Here is a 21,318-nt window from a genome sequence, read left to right as displayed (position 1 = left end):
CACATTCGCTGGGCCATGCACTGGGCTCGGTTCCTGCCGGAACCTGGGTGGGCACCCACGAAGGCAGGTTTAGCTGTTCTGGTGCTGTTTCTTCCCAAGGGAAAAAAGAAACAGGCCTGCAGTGCACAATTCTTATCACTGCATTTAGGTGTCTGCTTTGAACCACCCCTGCAGGGCTTCCCATCCACAAACTAAAAAATAAACAAACCCAAAAAACTCTAGCAAATCTCCCTATGCTGAACTCTGCCTTTGTGAATACTCCCTTGTGGTATGCTTCACATTTTTACATTTGTTAAATTTGATTGTACCTGTTCAAAGTTTTTAAAAGTTAATGGGGTGGGGTAAAGACTGATAGGTGGACAATAAAATTTCATACTTCTATTTTATCATGCGTCCTCACTAAAAATAGCAATTGTATTGTTTTCCCAATATGCACTCTCTGTAAGAAAAGAACTTGGGCCTTGCAGTGCACTTTTTAAAACCTTGTACAGTCAAGAGAAAAATACTGTTTCATACAGAGATAAAAATTCAGTTAGACCATTAAAAAAAAAAGGGCGTTTAACATCTCATGAGGTCCATCTAGTGGACATGACAGTAATCACAGGCTCAGAAAAACAAAAATCAGAGGCTCAGAAAAATTAGAAAAGCATTAAGTACGCTTACGTAGATGGGATGAGTGGACCAAATTCTTTACTAGCAATTTCAGTATAATAATTTCCAGAGACAACACAGCCTTGTGTTTTTAAAATTAATTCATAGGGAATATTTCATTTATAACTATTTCTATTTACAATAAACCATATCCCATTAGTGAAGTCTAAGAACACCAGTTACTCTGCATTCTACTCTCAGTGCACGTTGGATAGAAATCTATCACATCCATTTCTGATCTAAAGATGGTATTTCTTAAAGATGGTATTTTCAGTAAGGATAAAAGCAATCTTTTTCATAAAGTCACAGATTAATTGGTAAAAACCTATGTCCTTTCCCAAGGTCATAAGGTTCCACCTCTTGTTGTGAGCGAGGCAAACTTTGAAATGGTTGCTCAGTGAGTGCTGAGTTCAGGCTACGATCTAGTATGGAATTTTCTTTTTTCTTTAATTTAACGTCAATATTAATATAAAGATAGACAAGTAATTTAGAAATCAATAGATTTTCCCACTGTCTTTGAGGACCTCTGTCCTTGAATTTTAAGGTAAAGCTAATTCTAAATCATGTCACTTTTCTCTCTGAAAATAAACTTTAGGAAATGGTTACTCTAAGAAATAATGATAAATCAAAGCTATATGATATACCTGTAGGACAGACAGATTGCATGGGCAAGCCAACAGAGTTAATAGAAGGAAACTGGTTAGGTGTCACTAAAGATGCAGATAGTGGTGAGGTTCAGCAGGAAACTTCTACTGGATAAAAAATTTGAAAAAATGATTGGTGGGCTTGAAGGAAGTCAAATCAACACGAGACCTAAATAACAGTCAACAACTTAAAATGACAAAATCCAGACTTTTAAAAAAATATTAGACAATAATAACAGCCATATAGCGTAATAGCAGCATTCAGAACTAGCTGGAATGAAAATAAGAGATACAGACTGAGTAGTTTCAGTATGAAAATAAGAGATATAGACCAAATGGTTTCAGCAACATATGAGAAAAAAAAAAATTATAGTACTGCAAGTAAAGGTCTCTATGTTGATAATAAAAGCAGTATTAGGAAGGTAGAAAGGAAACTGAGGAAAACCAGAAGAGTTCAGAGGATAGAGGGAATAATGGAAGAAATGACAGAGAATTGCATATGATGTTAAAGACAACGAAAGGACAAAGTAACTGGTAGAATATAAAATAAGGACTATAAAGTAATTAAGCTGTGAAGAGCTGTTACCCCAAAATTGGCTAATATATTCTTTTGAGACCTCTGTGGTCATAACATCAGCTCCAGTCTTGCTCCAGAAGCTGTGAAGCTGAGTTAGTGTGGTGCTGAGTGAGCTCAGGCTCTGGAGACGCTGGGAGTGTTAACCTGGAGTCAGTTCCATAGTAAAGAGGCAGCTCTGCAGGTGGTAACACAGATGAGCTCCAAGACATGCACATCCTATCAGTTATTCTCTACATTTGATCAGCTGTAAGTTTTTACTCCCCATTTTTTAACAGAACTTAAATGAAAAATATTAAAAGGTCCTGTTCTGAGCCTGAAAAGTTTACAGTATATACATGCAGAATTGCAAGTTAAAAAAGATTAAAAGGTTGCTAAGGAACTATAAAATGCAAGGTAGTTTTTTTGTAAGCAAATTAAGAAATATTAGCTTAGAAGTTGCACATCAAATATTCAGAAGAAACCTAGTTGACACATGGCAAAACAGAGAAATGTAAATTATGACTCAATGGTCATTTTCTTAGGAAACCTTCTAACGTGTAAGTATACGGAATGGATTGTATTAGTATGTAGGATATATTTCTGAGCTACAGATAGCAGACCCTCTTGCTATCTGTTGTCTTACACAAAATACTTGTGCAGTAAAATTTGACTGACATGCAAATATGTATTACTGACTTAAAGCAAAATAGTAATGACATCATTCTGTAAAAAAAAACCCAGACAATATATATTTTTCTTGAAATATTTAATACAACTATTTGCAACATAGTTCAACCACAAGTGTTTAGAGTTTTGTTTTCTCTTAGAAGCTCCTCTTGAAGTCTAACACCACAGACAAATAGGACTGAGATCAAAACAGGCATTTGATCCCTAATTTCTGACTGTATTCTGGATCAGACAAAAGGGGTATTCTGTACACACAGACCCAAAACATAGATTCAAAGTACAGTTTGAAGTGATTTCTCTGAAAGTCAGTTAAATAACCTATGAAAATTGTTAAAGACTCCTTCAAAAATAGCATGTGCTAAAAATAGAAAATTTACATATTTTAGCATATTCAGTAAAATAATTCCAAATCTCACATATAAAAGGAGAAGTCTTATCCACAAAGATTTTATATTATTAATGACAATATGCTTTCATTACAATAGTTTCCTTGAGTGTAAAAAAAAAAGTTGTCAAATTTTACATTATAAAAGCGTGTTTATATTCATGAATTTCAGGAAGGCATCTGAAAATATTACTTCAGAATTCTATCTTCTGATTGAAACAACGTCTGCAATCCTCTACGAACATTACACAGTTCTTCTTCTTGCTGTGTAAAGAGCATTATATTTATCACATGCTTTAAATACAATACTTTAAAAAAAGGGAAGATTTTAATTGTGGTGCATAATATATGCTGCTTTTAACAAAACATATGATACTTTCTTTTCCATGTCAACATTCAACATATTAAAACTCAGAACTAAAACAGTATATCCATATTTACCTGCTGCTTTTATCACCCAGATAAGCTTTAAAGTATAACATGTCAGTGATACTTAGATTCTGACTCATTTTATTTTTGATAGGGGACTAGAAATTACGATTTTTAGTAATTCAGTGTTCAAACACCTATACTTAAACAATAAAAAAAAATGAGGACAAGATATCTTCACTTACCATTTCTTTAAGAAGTTTCTCTTGGAGTCCTTTTAAGTCTTCTTTCATCAGATGCATCTATAAAAAGATATTGAATGCATCTTCTCTTCACAATTGGTAACCCATTTTCATGAACACAATTAGATCCCTAAATGGTTTATAACAGAAAGATACAGATGCAACATGCATCCACCTGCCTAAGGAAAGGGACGTTTGTTTTAAATTCGTTCTTTCTTGGATGATTAACATGGGTAAACAAAAGGCACACAATACAGAATAAATCTTGCAGCAGTTTTCTAGATAACTGCACACACCTTCTGATAGGTGAAATCTAGGCCTAAAACACTGGATATTGTTACATTAAAGGACATTTTATGAACATGAAAAACTGCAAAAATACTTATGTGGCATTAATACAATGCTGAGGATAAAGACTTTCTTCGGGAAGAATGTCAAAACTGCTATCTGTTGGTAAAATTGAAGAGTAATTAAAAACAAGAAACAAAAGTTCATCCTACCTCTGCAGTAAAAATATGTTCTTCATAGTCAACAGTATGGTAGATGTTCTTTTCAAATGAAGTTTTAAGAATCTGAATTCTAAAGAAATAAAAGGCAGTTCAAGCAGCTTTACTACGTATGAACTTCCACACATATCATGAATACATCCCATTATTTGTAGTCTATTTGTACTTAAAAGCATGGATAAATATTACCATCATTATTACTACTGGAATAGTCCCTAGGGTATGTGGAGAAATTCAGATGGAGAATAATTATATTTTTCCTGTAATGTAACATTTTAATCTATTTTTCTCATCACATCTGCTATCTCTATTTTATGGAAGAGAGAAATTGCATAGAGAATAGTAGTTGGCCTAATTTATACCTCAAATGAACAGAACACAAATCTCATCCTGGGATTAATGAAGCCTACTAACCTCTGTTGCTCATTTTTCCTGTATGTACTAAAAGTATGTGTATGTTTTTTCCAAAAGGTCTGGAAAGAAAAATATTAATAGATGATAATCAGTAGGAACTACTATATTCATCTAATATGAACAAAGCAACTTACAACCCCAGACTCAGCACAGAATGGAGTTACACAGTCACCAGAGAAGCTTGATAAAAAATAAGCTTAGCTGGCAGGACGAGGCACTTCAGGAATCATGGAACCAGTTTCAGCAAAAATCTGTTCTCCATAACAGTTTCAAAACGATGAAAAAGAATACACACAGCACCTCAATTCATTATCTGAAATTTGACCCAACTTTAAGCACAGTGATAAAGGTTTTTTAAATCAGAATTAATGATCTAAAGATGATATGAATAATCTATGGATTCCATAAGAATTCACTTTTCTCCATGATCAAGCAATTAAAATACAAACCAAGAATTCTTTTTCCATGGTTTTCAGGGACTGAGAATCTTTTTCAAAATTCTCAAGTTCCTCAAGGAGAGCAAAATGAAATTTGTCCAGCTGCCTGATCCTACCAAAACAAAATGAATGACTTTTAGAAAGTATTAAGTCATTTTAAGGGTGTTTTAAAATAAATCTTTTGTTACAGACCTGCATTCATGAAGCTGGTAACTCATTGTTGTCAAATGCTCATGGGCAGCTCTTAATGATTGCTTAGTAAAATGATCCATTTTCCGTGAGCGGCTCTACGAGGATGTTTCAACATTAAATTCAGATTATTTTCACTTTAGGAAAAAACCTGTAGTATGTTTAGTACTGTAATTGCTTAGTATCATAGATCATACTGAGCAAAACCCCTTTTTCTTAAAATTATCTCCCTATCTATCCTTTAAGGAAAAGTTTTCTGTTAATGAGATGTAAATAGACATGGGTTTATATTCTTGATAAAATTCTACCTAACTTGGTACATTATTTGAAAAATAATTCCTCAAAATAGAGACCGTACACATGGAATGAATGATGTGTGCTTACGGCTGTCTTAAGATGAACAAATGCATTATTCAGGCTCATGTTTTCCTTTCTGCAAACAAATCTCATTCATGGGTTTGATAATTAAAAAAAAAATATTCAAAAATGCAGCACAGTCATTACTTTAGATACAAAAGCTTGAAACAACAGACAAAAAAACCCAAAACAGACCTGGGAAAGAAGGTCATTGGAGAGTTAGGTACATAAAGGAATTAAAAAAGGCATAAAGGGAAACTTAAATTCTGTAATTTCTTGAAGTTCTATGAACATAGCTATTTTCATGTCCTTTTAAGCAAATTCTGTGGTGTAAGACAAGCTATCATTCATATGCACATGTACCTCCCCAGACAGCTAATATTGTATACGAAATGTCTTGCCTCAATTTTCTTAGTAAATTCTTTTTGGAGCTTCTGACATATACTGATAGTTGAACAACCAGGTCCCCAGATTTCCCCATCCAAACCAGACAGATCATTTACAGATACAGTAGATATGCTTTCAGACACTGCAGACAAGTAAAAAAAGATAATGTCACAATTCAGTATGAAAAAATATCTATCTGAAGTTACAACAGGGCCTAGAACAGCTTTTGTTAGATACAGATTAATTTCACCAATTAGATGGCTGACACCAGTTTCTATTTTCTTATCAATTTTCTGACTTTTTAAAAGGATATAGTTTTTAAATATGTAGCATTTCTTTTTATTTCTTTTTTAAACATGTAAAATGCTTTTTTATGGATATTATCTTTTCTTGTTAAAACTTTGTTAGATTATCTTAAACTTTTGCTCAACTGTAGTCAACTTTCACCCCATAACGAACCTCTGTAAGTAACAGTCTCATCTGTTTTAAATAATTTTCTAGGCTGTAACTTTGTTCTTCTGTTTCCTTTCTTTTCCTCCTCTCTGCTTGTTTCTGCTTCATCAGAATTGCCTTCTGTATCACTGTGGTACGTTCGTTTGAGAAATGTCTGCATAGTCGGTCCTTTAATAAACATGAAAGCAATGCTTACTTTTAGGATTATTTAGAACAATGACATGGGAGGATAAAGAATAATTTATTGACCCTTTGGATCCAAACTCTAGAAGTATGTGTCTTGGCTTTAAAGCTTGAGGACTTTATAGAAATGAATAAGCCTTACATTTACAGAGAGCATATTCAGCAGCTATGAGAACTTGATGTAAACGAACAACAGGATTTCAATGGAACACAGAACTCTTTGACCCATGCAAGACTCACTCATTAAAGACAATCACCCTAAGCCCTCTTTTCTTGATAATACCATTATCCCCACTTTTATTCCAGTATCGGTGGGAATGCATCTAACTCATTAAGAGCGCAATTAAGTCTTTAACAGTATCTACATTCTGGAGACCAATTTTGGGGTTTTGAGGGGGTAATTAAAACAGCACAGAAAAATGAGAAAAAGACTAAATACAGAATAATACTGAAAATATATAAAATAAAACAAGATTAAAGAACTTGGGCAATATTTTTATGCCAAATAAACATTTTTCTTAACATTTACAGAAACACATAGAAAGTCTTTTGATTTAAGTTAAGTTTGTACCTGACTCATGTATGGGGCCATAAGGTTCTTCACTCCAAGACTGTTCTTTACCTCCACTGGAAACAGACGATGGAGATGTTGGTACACAATCCTAGAAGAAAAGTCACTGATTTATTAATCTCCAAATTAAAGCACTTTTAGAAGTCTTCATCTGAAATCCACATTTATGTTGCTTTTCATTAAACTAGGAACATGAACACAACTACAGTAAGAAAAAAAAACCAACACACACTGCATGAATTACTACTAGGTCTCACTAGGTGACAGAATAAACTAATTCTTCACCATGTTAATAGTAGCAATAAGTCAAATGAGCAATAAGGTCTGTTTCTTGCAATAGGACACAAACAAAATTATTTTTTAAAGGAGTCATTAGTGCTTTTTTCACCAGAAAAAGTACTAATGAGAAGTGGTTTCAAGGTATATAGCAATTTTTATTTATTTGCCAATGCTACACTACTTTTTATATTGAGTAGTACACTAACGATGAAACTATGAAAGCACTTTTTCACCTCACGAATTTTTCCATACAGATGTCACAATTCTTTAATTTGTGAAAAAAAATTTTTAATTGAAATCAAGAATAAAATACTTATTCCCTGTTATTTTTTAAGATATTGTAACTGATCTTGTTGGGATACAATTCTTTCCTTGTATCCATATGATAAACAATTCCCTAATCCTCAAATATTTAAAAACTAACTAGTAGGATTTTCCAAGAAGGTCACCAGTAAACATTATATATAGTGTTTAATGTTAAGAAAGATGCATTTCCCTTAAACCTCACCATCTGTAAAGTAGATAAAACACAAGAAAAGTTGCAGCTCTCTTCTGAAGAACAAAGGATTTAGTAACATACCTCTTTACTTTTGTTGATAGGTTTAGTGATATCTTGTTTTCCTTTAATAGCAAGTGTGTCTGAAAAGCAAGGTCTGAAACTTGAATCTTCATTATTATCACATGTTTCAGATACAGATCCCTTTGCATGTTTTCCACTGACAGCTTTATATGTCGTTAAGCTGAGCTACACATTAACAAAAAAAATATTGAGAGGCACAAAAGCATGAAACATCTGGCAGTTGAATAGAACAATTTCAGTTAAAATAATTGTAGAGTAACTTTAATATTCTTACCAAAGACACTTCAGTTAAAGCTGGTGACAAACTTTTATTTCCAAATGTTAACTTTTTAACAGTCACCTCAGGAGACTGATTTAGACATATACTTTGAATATTCTTTTTTTGTGGACTGAAATTATTGGGAGAGATTCCTTTCTCAAAGTTTAAAATTTCCCTTTTTTCTGGTGTTGACTCCTGAAGACCAGGTGATCTTTCACTATTAGTGTGCTCTTGAGTAACATCTCCTTCTGATATTCTTTCAGCAGCTAGAAAACAGTTACTTAACTGTCAGCATGAGGAACAGAAGTTTAAAAAGGTAAGTTAAAGCCCCATATTGCTAACGGTTTCAACTCTAGTTATTTGCAAGTCTCAAATGTGTGGAATTTTACTTTGTTAGCATATGACTTGCCACACTTGCACTCTTTGCACTCTCTGCACTATCTTAGCAGTTACCAGATTCATTCTAACACTTATGTATTGCACTTCTATATAATGCTGACGTCAAACAACTGCACCCCCTATAAACGTGTTAGTGACATATTAATACACTTCCTGAAATTACGTGGTACACACTGAACTAGGGGGTATCTCCTATTTTAAGAGCATGAAATAAATGTAAAATTGTACTACTGTGATAATCCTCATTAAGCCTCCAACTTTTGATATAGTATTGCTGTAAATTAAAAGTCAAAATACCTACATCTCATTGTCTCAAGAGATGCAGGACTCTCAGGTGAAAGAGTTTCAACCTCCTTTTGTTCTGCAGAATTCTTTGATTTAATAAATACTTTATGTACATAGTTAGCTACTCTCTTTGGCTCCATAGATACAATATTCTGAAGTTCCTTTTGCTGATCCTTGTTTTCCCCATTCACATGTTTCTATCAAAATACAAAGTTTATATAAACATTATTTGTAAACACACAGAAGTACATATATATGCAGGTAAAGAGCATACTGTCTATATGTACCATTGAACAAGCAGAAGGTCCAAAAAGGAACATCAATAGAAGTACTTAAATTGATAAGGATATCAGGTGTTCTAATATCAATAAGCATTGAATTTGTTTAATTCAGCACCCAAATTTCTACTCCTGTAAGTTCTTCTTAACTGTTGGAGTCAATTACCATGAATCAGTGAAGTTTAGACTTATCCATATACGCTGAAATGTTATGCTAGAAGAATGAAAATGCTTTAGCACCCAATGTCATTGCTTAATTTACCAAAAATCCTATTTGGATAGTCAGCAAATGTATTGACATATCCTCTATCAAGTCAGCATTTTCTATTGTACACAGAATAGGCATAGCATTGTCAAAATCACATTACCTAAAAGAACAAGATTTAGCTCACTAAAACCTCCCATTCAATAGACATTTTCAAAATACTAAGTTTTTAAAATAAAGGACACAGTAGTTCTCCGCAGCAGAATAAATTTCATAAATAGAAACTGAAATACTGTTACGACTGAGAAGATTATTTAGGACTGATTTTCTTAGCAGCTAAATACTCATTATTAAAAAAGGGCTCTGTTAGAAATAATAAATAAAATTGATTTGAACTTGCTTATGTTGGGCACTTGAAATTCAGGAGTCCTAAGTACAAAGTAGACCAGAGCTTGAATGATATGGCAGAAGTGGATTTTTAAGAATGAAGTGCAACCATATACCTGTATTTTTGATTTCTCCTCCTTAAAGGTACATGCTGAAGATTTCCTTTCACTCTCCGACTCAGAACTGGAAGGCTCTTTGTAATTTTTTGCTAATGCTGCTCTTCGAGGTAGTTTTTGTCTGGTGGTTTGTTCTACTGTTTCATGAGTTCTTGGATTCTGTTTTTTACATTCATTTATCTTTGGAAGAATAAGAGCATCTTCAGCTTATATCAGAATAATTAATAAATAAATACATAATAAATGGCAGGTAACTTGGTTTAATTAGTTGAAATCCATTATTTCAAAACAACTAAAAAAGTTTAACTTTACCAAAGCTCAGAGAGCCCAACCATCAGTCTATTAAGCATTTTAGGAAGATAATTTTCACTGTAGATAGGGCACAGCACAGTCAAGAATGTAAGAGTCAAAAAAGTAAAGAGGCAAATTAAATGCCATTTTTGAACTACAGCAAAGCTGAAGTGGGTTTCCAAAGCTTGCTCTCTGAAATATGTGCACATTTAAATTAGACTGTATCTGGTATGAAACAGAACAAAACCAAAAGCCTGCATAGTGAGCAGGAACCAGTATCCATGATCATCACCTCTGAACTGATCACCTTAACTGCTACACTAGAATCAGTTTTCCTTTCTATCTGTCCCCCCTCTACATCATAACTACCGCCACTCTACACAGCAGTCAGCGTTCAGAAACAGAGCAAAGCATGTTCTCACAGAAAGTACCCCAGGGACCTGACAGTAGAAGGGATGTAAAATGTAAGTGCAACGGATCTCAGACTAGGAGAGATTTGAATTCTTGCCTCCTACTCTCTTCAAAAGTGCTCTATACAAAATGTACGCTTTCCTAGCCTCCTCATCTCCAGGGTCAACTCTATTAGTGGCTTCCTGGGCTTCAGATGGTCTCCATCTAAGTCTGTGCAGTAGTGGAACCCTCTACCTCCTCAACATAGGCACTTTGACCTTGCTTGGGTAGACCTGGGGAATTTTGCACTAAAAAAGGACATATTTTAGTAAGTAGACAGATTCAGCATTGAACAACTGAAGCCCTCTTTAGTTTTTATTTACATGGACTAGACATCACCATCAATACCTACATGTGGTGATCATATTTTCGTATGCATGATTTACACTGAGCTCACATATGTAGCTTTAAGTTATTGTACAGTCTGAGAGACCAAAGAGTCCTCTGGCAAGTACAGGGGAAGGTTTGGGTTTTTTTCAGTTGTTTTGTTTTTGTTTTTTGAACGGCGGTTTACAAACACCTACAAGCAAATTCCATTAACATGTTCATAATCACTTACAATTTATTATACTCCCAACTTAATACACTTACAGTATTTTGCAATTATTATTCTTTCTGAACATCTATAACATTTTTGTTTTCACAGGTTCACTATGTTACATATATTCACTTAAATTATCTCAAAGGTATTAAAATTCAGTTAAGCACATTAGACACATGAAAACCCTTGCTGAAAAGTTAATGGCATATTAAATGTAGATGGCTATGAAGCAGTAAATAGACATAATCAATAATTTTAAGTAATAAAACTTACAAAAGCATCAATGTGTAATAATCACTCTAGCTCACAGCTAGTATTATGTCTGAAACGCCAGCTAAAGACTACATAAAAAGAATATAGTACCTGAAAAGAACAAACTGTATTTAACAATTGATCTTAAAATAAGCATGGAGAAATGGCACATATTTATGAAAAATTATTTAAAAACCATTTCTGTAGCGAGTTAAGGTATTTTGAATATGTATTACAAGTCTAGTTGCAAATTTACATTTACCTTCTTTTTTGTATTTTTGCCTTTAGGTTTATCCATGTGGCAAGCAGGTTCAGAAAATTTATCTGCTGTTACAATACATAAAGTTAGAAAAAAATCAGCAAAATAATCAAATGTTTACATTTAGAGTTTTAGCTGTAAAATCATAGAATCACTTTTGTGCCTGCAAACCTACGGATTCAGTAAACTGCTTTCAGCACATTATTTTAAAATAAGCCAAAGGTTTTTTTGTCAACAACAACCACCCCTGCCTGTCCCATCCTCTAATCTTTTTCCACATTAAAATACAGACTTTTTGGAAATTAACCTTTATATATATTAACCTATATATATATATATAACCTATATAACCTTTATAAATTATAAGAACCAATTTGAAAATTCCTTACACTTGGAAATAAGACAACAAAAACATACTGTATCTGCAACACAGAACATTACACGCTGTGCAGTATGTAAATGCTACGGACAAACTTACTGCATCATTCTTAAGAAATATGAAAAAAGTTTCTTACTTTTCTCTGTGCTTATTGGTTTTCTTAAGTTCTTATTTCTACTGTAATCAATTAACTGGACTTTAGGTTTTCTATTTGATTCCTGCAGCCAACTAATGTCTGTCTTGCTGTCATCACCTCTGTATTCTGTGTCTGTGTCACTAAAGAGATGCTTCTTGTTTTGATTGTTTCTAGGCTACAAAAACCAAAAAAGTTACTGATTTACTTTTAATATACCTTCCACTGGCATAATTGGTATTTAAAGGCAGAAAGACAAGGTATACTATTCCACAGAAATCTGAGCCTTACTTTTTTTCTTCCTTTCACTTCAGTGCTAGTTTTATTATCACTCGTGTTCCTTAATTAGAAAAAGAAAAAAAACCTTTAAACAATACATTCCAAAACACTTGTTCTAAGTCTTTCTACTATTCATGTAGTACGTGGATTAAGGATTCAAACAAACGTACCTACTTTTGTTTTCACATCCATTTTGGAAATATCTGTTCACCTTAAAGCCCAAAGGATGCGCTTATTTGCTAATGATCATTAAGAACATACAGTAACAATATGTCCCTTTGCAGGCTGATCATTAACAAAAACACTATCCCCCTCTATTCAGGAATTTATATCCCCATAGTATTCCATGACAAGAACTAAAGCTGTTCTCTTCATGAAACACATTCTTTCCTTTTTATCAGCTTCCCAAGGAAAATCATAAAACACCCTATGAGATCACAGCAGCTATTTTTGTTGCTTGAAAAAACAACACAGTCAAGATATTATTGTCAAGCATCCATTCCCTGGATTTTCATAATGGAATGCTGGAGAACGCAGACAGTACTATTCTTGATAATCAGGAGACTAGGACACAATATAACATCCCTACCCTTTTTTCTTTGGATCTGTATGACCATTCAGTTCAGTAACCTGCAATTCGTGGATCTAAAAATGTAAATAAATAAGAAACAAATGAAGGTTTTCATTTGTTATACAATTTGAACAAAATTAAACAGGTTACCAGGCAGTAACAGATAAGGGCTTTTTTGCTCAGTTTTTATACTCAGCAATTAACTTACAATAATTAATATATATCTTAGCAATTATGTAAAAACAGTATTGATAGTTAAAACAACTGGAACTAACTGAAGCTTTCAATATCTCAAACTAATACGTTAGTTTCCATCCACTTGCTTCGCTACCTTCACCAATTCAGCAGGCTCCTCTGAGCCATAAGAAACAAAACTATCTTTTGTTGTCCTTTGCTTTTATCTTAGCTTTTTACTCAAACATCTGGGCGAAGATGTCTTTCCAATGGGAATTGGAAAAATGGCAATAACGCTTTCAGGATAATAGGATAATTTAAAAATAAAGATACTTCTAATACACTGTTTTATTCTTAATTCAAGAAAACGTCATAATAGCTTTAAGTGGCCAAGACCTTGGGATAGAGTATATCATTATACATTTGAAAGTAATGGAGGTAGTTACATGGCAAACTTTCTCCCCCACTTAGTTCAGTGATATAATCTGAGTTTTCAGATGTTAACTATACTTTCAGTAGACATAAGTTGACTGAGCTCCTTTATATTCTATTCATAACTTATCAGTTTCAGTTATATTCTTACTCCAAGCTTTATTGTAGGCTCATCAAACCCACTGACAGTGAAGTTGTAAACATCATCCCTGTCAAACAGAGGCAGAGATCAATTTTGTGACTGAATTAATGAACATTTCACAAAGTTAGGTATGGGTAATTAGAAATTGTGTTTGAAAATATTTTAACTACTTACTTAACATGACCAGCAGTTGTATTAAGAAAAGTAGTGTTTTTCAGGTTTCTATCCTGAACTTCTTCCTATACATAAATAAAAAGTTAACTCATATGCCAAATTTGGACTATGCATTCATACAGAGTCATCTTGAAAAGCAAGTTCTTCATCATGAACATATGAAAAAAACCTAGCAGCTGCTCAGGCTACCACTTGATTAACAACAATACAATATGGCAAAAGGGGACAAGAGCTAGTAGAAACTAAATCTTTTAGAATTTATCCTTTAAGAATATCAACAAAACCTCAGAAATTTTCCCCCAAACATTAAGACTAATTTCTGTGTCCTGGCTATATCCCATTTAAGGATTCTATAATCTCATTCACTGTATTTTTATTCTAACTATTTAGCATTGCCATGTTCAAAAGGAGAAGATTTGATTATATAATATGTAAACAGAAATTAATTTGGATTTTGCTGCCTGATAGTTGCCTGTAAAATTATTATTCCACATAAGTAAATATATATATAAAGTATTTTAAGTATATATAGTTAATGTATAATTAACATTATGCATACAGATATTTAACATTCAGCGATATTTGTAAACTTTCACTTTACATCTACTAGCTACCACCACATATATACATATATCCAATATGAAAAAAAATTCCCAACAAAAGCAATAATACATTACCTTAGGGACTTGGGATTTATTTAAATGTGGCCTAAAAAAATAAGGATGCATTTTGTTAAATGCTAATTAGAATATATGCATTAGAATACTGCTTATGTAAGAAAAAACCTTATTAAACAACAGATTTATTCAGGCATTCAAATACAAAACCAAGTGGATTAAAAGAGATCACCCCCTTCATTTTTATGCTCTAGAATAATTCGTTCCAGATCACACAGCTAATACTGCAGGTTCTGCATGTCTTCCAAGTCCCTATCCAAAAGGTTTAAAAGGTGACGTAGCCTAACTATTCCAGTCCTTTGTCATTCAGTTACAATCAAACATGGAGAGCATCTAATTATACGTAAAGTATATCTCCAAGCATCAGTTACAGCAAGGTAAGACTAATTTTATTATTTAAGAATTTGTTAAATTTAAACTCTAACAGTCAAATCTTTCAGAAAGAGAGAACTAGAAACTTCAGAAAATCAGAAAATTGATGACTGAATCCAAGTTTGACCCCCAAACTATGATGATAAGATGGAGACGCCCAACATGTGAAGTGCCCATGAACTATCCCAGTTAACTTCTCTCCAGGAAACATGTTGTGAGTGAATAAGCGAAAGACCACCGAACAGACTAACAGCCTTTGTAGTTATTTCAACTACTGGAACTATTCAACTACTAGTCTCCTACTCTTCAGTACAGTAGGGTTTATCAGAAGTGAACAAATGATTCAGATGAAAGCAGGATGTGAAGTAACTGTAGACAGAGGAGTAGGTCACAGACAAAGCCACATGCACAGAAGGAATAGGCACAAAAGTAAATAGTTCACATCATACCTGTTAAAACCCAAGGAGTCCCTTGCTTTGCTGTTCTCATCAGTCTTTACTTTATATCTGTCACTGATTTTACCAATCAGTGACTTTGTTGCATCTGCCATTTCTTTAGACTTTGTTTTCTGTAAAAATAGAACGAACTCAACTCTGAACCCATTCAGCAGAAGGGCAAAGCTGCAAACAGAACTATAGGTTCCCAACAATCACCTAAACTTCATTAAATGTCTTCTAGATGTACTAAAATCACCCTGCTTTGAAAACCAGTTTCCCTTGCATTGGTCAGACAGTGAGCAATAAAATGTAGATTTAGCAGATATTTTCTTTTAAATGTTGTAGTTTTGTGTACTGTAACATTCAAAAGTGAATGAAGAGGTGCATGAGAAGCACAAGTTTGTGCTTAATTTTTTATTGAAAAGACTATTTTTAAAGAGAAATGCAGAATAAACTAATCTTAAACAGGTCACACTCTAAAAGTAAACAGTGAAGCTGACGTTATTTAATTCACTCCGTATTAGTGGTAAGTCAATTAAAAATAAGTTTATGACTAAATGAAAGTAAAATATAAGTTTTTTAAACACTGAATATTTGGCAATTCTCTTAATTGCAAGTCAAAGAAATGAAGGTAAGACACTCTCACCGTCTTTGTTTGTTTTCGATTTGCAGTCTCTTTTCCAAAGAGATCAGGTTCCTCTCTTGTAAAATCAGGGTGCAAAAATGTTTCAGACACTCTAGCTGAAAGAAATATTTTAAATGATAAATTTCAGTAGTAGTTTAAATATTTTTCCCCTTCTGTACTTAACTATTACTGTGCTGATTAAAACTCTGACTGTCCACTAAGTATTTTTGCAGTTTCCCTCATGGTATCAATTTAATTTTCTTGGATTTTTTTCTCTTTTTTAATTTGTTTATCCAGACAGATACTTCAAAAAATTGAATAAATGCTTTTTGTTTCACAGCTCTTTCACTAACAATAGAAACTAATACAGGAAAAAAAAATAAAAAGCACAGCTGTAGGTTAAAAATTAATCTGAAACTTTTTTAACACTAACAGTTAACGAAGTGTGAACATAACCTGGATGGGACATACGTGCCAATGATGGATTTAGCTTTTGCTTGTCACCAGTTGTTATACTCTGCTCAGGAACAGAGCATGCTCTTTTTTTCGATGTTTTGGTTTTATCGAAAGAACTCTCCAAAAGACCAGACAGCCTAACAAAGATAATACCACCTTATTATCAGTGAATTGCAGAAAGTGAGTCTTAAATTATAATAAACATGCATCATAAAATAGGAACACAGTGGTATCTTGTAGATATCAATGCAATTGACATCGGTACCTAAGCCTGCTACCATTGTTCAATTAACCAACGCATTGTAAAATGGCAAACCTTCTCAAGCAACATATATTTTTAAGTCACCTTCAAAAAGGCAACAATATCCTACAGCCATCACTAAACCCCGACCCTAGATAACTCTGTGGGGTGCCAAATCTACTACTTGGCACAGCTTACTTATGTAAACCCATATGTCATTTGTGTCTTACCTTCTGATGTCATCTGAAAGAATTACTATTGTTACTACTAAAGCCTACTTAAACTCCTACTCTGATTTTGTTAATGAGTACTATTTTCATAAACAGATTCATCAATTTAAAGTCTTTGATTAAGACAACAGAATAGTATAATTCATGAAGTAGTCTTAGCAAATACATTTAGGAGTGCTGGTTTGGTGTCATAAATTTCAGAATAAAAAAATAAAACTACATAAAAAAAGTGACCTGTCTTAGCCAACAGCTCTTAATGCAATTCTCAGGGAAGACAAGACAATTAAATTCTGGCATTTTCTGAAACTATGCAACAAAATTTCAATTCTGGCAATACTTGAAAATGCTCCCTTCAAAGTGAGTGACAACAACAGTGACTTGGTATTCTTTTGCAATACTTACAAATGATTGCTGCTTCTCCCTACTGGCTGAGAATCAGGAACAATATCCAATGCTTCATCTAAATGAGACATTAATTTGATATCAATTATTATGACAGGAGAAATGGATTCAAGTAATTTTAAAAGGACTATCAACACTTAGAAAATTACTTGCCTAAAGCTTGCTTTTGTGTGGCCTCAATTTCTGCCTCTTCTATCATTCCTAAAACTTCTTCAGCACACATTCTCTACAGTGGGATAACACCCAAAAGAAAGTATTAGTGTACAACTATAAACAGTATAATCTCATAAATTTGTATTTTCCCTAATAAGATATGAAATTATTTTTTCATTTCATAGAAGTGTTGATTCCAGTACCTTTTCAGGCAGCTTTGCCTCATTTCTGATATTCGACTTCCTGATCGTCTGTTCTGTTTCACAAAATTCATTGTCTAGTGTACGTCTTTGACCACTCTAAAAAGCACAATAAGTAACACTGACAATTACAATCCATAAAAGCAAAAGAAGTAAAATTCTCCTAGAAAGTAACACTTGAAATATTCTAAACTACACATTCTATATGTTAAAGACTCTAAAGCATGGCCATATTAAAAGATGCTTCAGAATCCCATAGTCTGGGATTTGACCTCAATCTGGCCCAGAAAGACATTTAGAACTAGAAATAAAATTAAAACGTTACTTTGAAGTCTTTGTTCAAATGGAACAGAAGCAAAAATACTTAAACTGCAGCGACACCTATGTAGTTATGTTTGATTTTAGCGAATGTCTAATCAAAAATGCACTAAAACCAATGCTATAAACGGTATAGCCTGAAGATATTAACATTTCACAACTATAGCCAAATGTATTACATGTTTTTAAGAGTATTTCAACACCGCATAAGTAATTTGAGATTCTGTGCATACATGGCTCTCATCATACACAAAGGAAGAATTGTGGCTCTAGTAAAAGCAAGTTAACTCTGGGGTTGGAACTCATAAGTGAATGCTAGTTTTAGCTAATTCTGTAAGAGTTCAGTCTGACTTTAGACATATTAAACCTGAAATCTAGAGGACAAGAAAACATTATGCAATACAGTAAAACACTATTTTCTAAAACTTAGTTGCTGACTGCAAAACTCTACCTCTTTAAAATATGAATTAAGAACAAATTAGAATAGAAATTAATGTTATTCTAAGTAAAAGACTTAGCTACAGATGACATGCATACTCCAATAGGTTCCTGATAGAAATTATTTTTTCTGGTCTCGTTTACCGCACTATTGTTAGACCTTTCAGTAGAGCTTGTCATTTCCAAAGGTAATTTAAATCGTCCTTTATAAGGGGTGGCTGAAAACAAACCGGACAAATTAGAATTTTACCATTTCTTCTATTACAATTACTGTGCTGTCTGTGACATCAATATGAAGAGTTTTGCCCATGATCACATCTATTCCATAAACTTTAAAAAAAGTTGGCTAGTATTTATGTCAACTCATTAGTATCTTTTATAATTCTAGTGGTTTCAATTAAGTTACATGGAGGTTAATGAGCCCATAGACTGTGAATGTCTGGATGCAAGTAATGCTTTTTACAGCCTGGCTCTGGTGGAAAACAGTTGATCACCTATTTAAAGACTTTACTGTAATATATTTTTGCTGGAATAGACTATGTAGTTACTTTTCAAATAAAAGTTACAGAAGTTCTCTGTCTTGTTCCAACCTGATCCGAAAATGCTTTCTTTTCTAGCCTCTGTTACTCTTAATTTATGTGTGATACATGATATACATAACTAAGGATACTGATGCACTTGAGACAGTTAAAGAAAAGTAAGTTTGTTAGCTATGCTGTTCTGTCACTAGTTGCATCTCCAGCCTCTACTGGTCTTACAAACCTCTCCCTTGTAGAAAGTATTAAATACCTGTTACAGTAAGACTATTAGTAGCAAAGTGATGACTCTCCTTATCCTTTTCTCTGTAAGAAGCACTTCTGATATAAGCACCAGTAGCACTGGACCTGCATCTCAACCTTGCAGTGGATCCCACCTTGCTCACTACCCACATAATCAACTGCCCCGTGAAGAAACACATGCAGTTTCTAGATAAGAGTAAAACGCAACTGATAGATGCACACATTGGAGAAAGCTGATTTTCCACCAGAGCACTAACTACTGAGAATTCTTTAAAACAAGAGCGTATGAGGAGAGATGAAAAAAACACTTATGTTTTAGGTCTTCTAATCAATTGCTGACTTCTCAGCTTGCTCCAGCACAAAGAGCTGACTGACAGCCGCAGTAAATACGCTAAGTGGCCTGAATTCAGCTGTTTGGCACGTGTGTGCAGCTACGATCCTGCAGTGTGGCTACGGACCAGCATGTCTATGGACCAGTAGCAAGTGGCTTAGATTAAAAATTTCAAATTTAAAGCACTTGCTAGGGAGATTTTACAAGGTCTACTTTTCATTTTCAGCTCTGCAAAGGATCACAGTTCATGACTGTATTTCAAAGACGATTTATAGCATATTTTTACCATGAAAGTACTTGCAAACTTACATGTGCTAACAAATGACAGTGGACTCCTTGTGGAAAATCTTGTAGTTCCAGGAATAAGCACGGATGCTTCAGACACTTTCCTTTTACAAGATGTAGTTACCTTGAGGAACAAAAAAACTTAATCATAATGCACAGATTTAAGGATGACAACATAAGATTTTAAGAGAATCTATTCCCAGGAGTCTTTTGACAGTTTCTATTATTGGATGGAATGGAATGTCAACTGCTGTTGCTGCACACATCAGTGTAATGTGATTTTTATGCGGTTCCCTTTTTAGAGAAAGTTCACCAAAATACTTGAATTATATACTTAAAACTAATGTTTTTAAGCTGAGATCAGTGATTGTTGTTTTCTAAATTGATCCAATAAAGTATGAACAAATCCTGTTGCTGGTTAACAATCAAAGTAACCAAGATGATTCCCAGGAGTTCCTGCAAAGCTATCACATAAGCTGTAAATCAGCAGAACCTCAGGAACAGGTTTACTAGACTACTGCTAGCAAGACGTGCATTGCATGTCTATTGCACATGGTGACACTGCTTCATCTTTTCCCCCATCTCTAGCATATCTGTAGTTAGTCCTAGTATAACCATAATATATTTATAACTTCCGAGTGATTGTGGGGCAAAAGAAACACCAGGAGTAATGAACTGGGCTCTTCTCAGTTTAAACCAGAGAATCAGCTATGCATCGGAGCAGTCCCAGGAAACTATGATTTGAATAACCAGGATACTGGATTCATCTTGACAACCACATGCTTTTTTGTAATCATCAGTCTTTGCAAATGCCCAGCCTACAGGACTTGTCTCTAATTACAGCTATTACTACTGCTGATCATTAGTAAGTCTCCAGAGCCTATACTAGATTTTTGCATATTGCAAGACATCTAAGCGTGCCCTGGAAATATTTCTCTTTAAAGAGAATTCTCAGAGCCTAATGGTCTAAAGAATGGTAACAATTGCTTTTTATTTTTGTCCTATTTTTATCATTTCAAAATACACAAAAAGAAATTTTTTTTGCAAAGGGATTTATACAGCTTAGTGTCAAGTCATAAGAAAAACAATCAAACCCTGTATTAATTACATTCTAACCTCATAAATAACAGGGTTTTAACATTATAAAATATATTGACTTGTATTTTTTTATGTACTGTTTTCTGTTTTGATAATTCTACTTACCTTGGAGGAACCACCTCCACTTTTTTCTTGACTGTTATTTTTATCCAGAGTCCTCAAAGATCCAGGAAGTTGTTGGGTTTTGTACTTACTGAGTTTCTCCACTTCTTCAGATTTTTCTTCCAAACATGGTGACAACTGACTTTCTGGTACCAGAACCTATATAATATTTTTGATTTTTAAAATTTTTATCTAGTATTTTATTGTTTTATATTTTATGTTTATACAAACACACAGAGAGCAACTTCTTTACCCCAAGCAATACATCCCTCACTGAT

At 33.6% G+C, this 21,318-nt stretch overlaps 1 protein-coding gene across 1 annotated transcript in view; it reads right to left on the bottom strand.

Annotated features, from left to right (window-relative positions):
* Positions 1 to 3,112: 3,112 nt before the first annotated feature.
* Positions 3,113 to 21,318, bottom strand: part of SYCP2 (synaptonemal complex protein 2) — a 29,247-nt gene continuing 11,041 nt past the window's right edge. The window contains exons 17-45 of the mRNA XM_074843112.1: positions 21,044 to 21,199; positions 19,865 to 19,964; positions 18,545 to 18,663; positions 17,490 to 17,562; positions 17,337 to 17,394; positions 16,464 to 16,600; positions 16,029 to 16,123; positions 15,395 to 15,513; positions 14,574 to 14,604; positions 13,897 to 13,961; positions 13,732 to 13,789; positions 13,294 to 13,323; positions 12,993 to 13,048; positions 12,416 to 12,464; positions 12,128 to 12,302; positions 11,616 to 11,680; positions 9,820 to 9,999; positions 8,850 to 9,030; positions 8,165 to 8,415; positions 7,891 to 8,055; positions 7,032 to 7,122; positions 6,284 to 6,445; positions 5,839 to 5,966; positions 5,084 to 5,178; positions 4,904 to 5,003; positions 4,455 to 4,513; positions 4,035 to 4,113; positions 3,538 to 3,594; positions 3,113 to 3,187 (exon numbers count right to left, since the gene is read on the bottom strand). Of these exons, the coding sequence (XP_074699213.1) occupies positions 3,113 to 3,187; positions 3,538 to 3,594; positions 4,035 to 4,113; positions 4,455 to 4,513; positions 4,904 to 5,003; positions 5,084 to 5,178; positions 5,839 to 5,966; positions 6,284 to 6,445; positions 7,032 to 7,122; positions 7,891 to 8,055; positions 8,165 to 8,415; positions 8,850 to 9,030; positions 9,820 to 9,999; positions 11,616 to 11,680; positions 12,128 to 12,302; positions 12,416 to 12,464; positions 12,993 to 13,048; positions 13,294 to 13,323; positions 13,732 to 13,789; positions 13,897 to 13,961; positions 14,574 to 14,604; positions 15,395 to 15,513; positions 16,029 to 16,123; positions 16,464 to 16,600; positions 17,337 to 17,394; positions 17,490 to 17,562; positions 18,545 to 18,663; positions 19,865 to 19,964; positions 21,044 to 21,199 (3,009 nt within the window). The remainder of the gene's footprint in view (positions 3,188 to 3,537; positions 3,595 to 4,034; positions 4,114 to 4,454; positions 4,514 to 4,903; positions 5,004 to 5,083; positions 5,179 to 5,838; positions 5,967 to 6,283; positions 6,446 to 7,031; positions 7,123 to 7,890; positions 8,056 to 8,164; positions 8,416 to 8,849; positions 9,031 to 9,819; positions 10,000 to 11,615; positions 11,681 to 12,127; positions 12,303 to 12,415; positions 12,465 to 12,992; positions 13,049 to 13,293; positions 13,324 to 13,731; positions 13,790 to 13,896; positions 13,962 to 14,573; positions 14,605 to 15,394; positions 15,514 to 16,028; positions 16,124 to 16,463; positions 16,601 to 17,336; positions 17,395 to 17,489; positions 17,563 to 18,544; positions 18,664 to 19,864; positions 19,965 to 21,043; positions 21,200 to 21,318) is intronic.

The sequence above is a fragment of the Strix aluco genome, chromosome 17 (genome assembly GCF_031877795.1).
Source record: "Strix aluco isolate bStrAlu1 chromosome 17, bStrAlu1.hap1, whole genome shotgun sequence".
NCBI classification, from domain to species: Eukaryota; Metazoa; Chordata; class Aves; order Strigiformes; family Strigidae; genus Strix; species Strix aluco.
The sequence above is the reverse complement of the archived record's forward strand: the minus strand, read 5'-3'. Positions and strand labels throughout refer to the sequence as shown.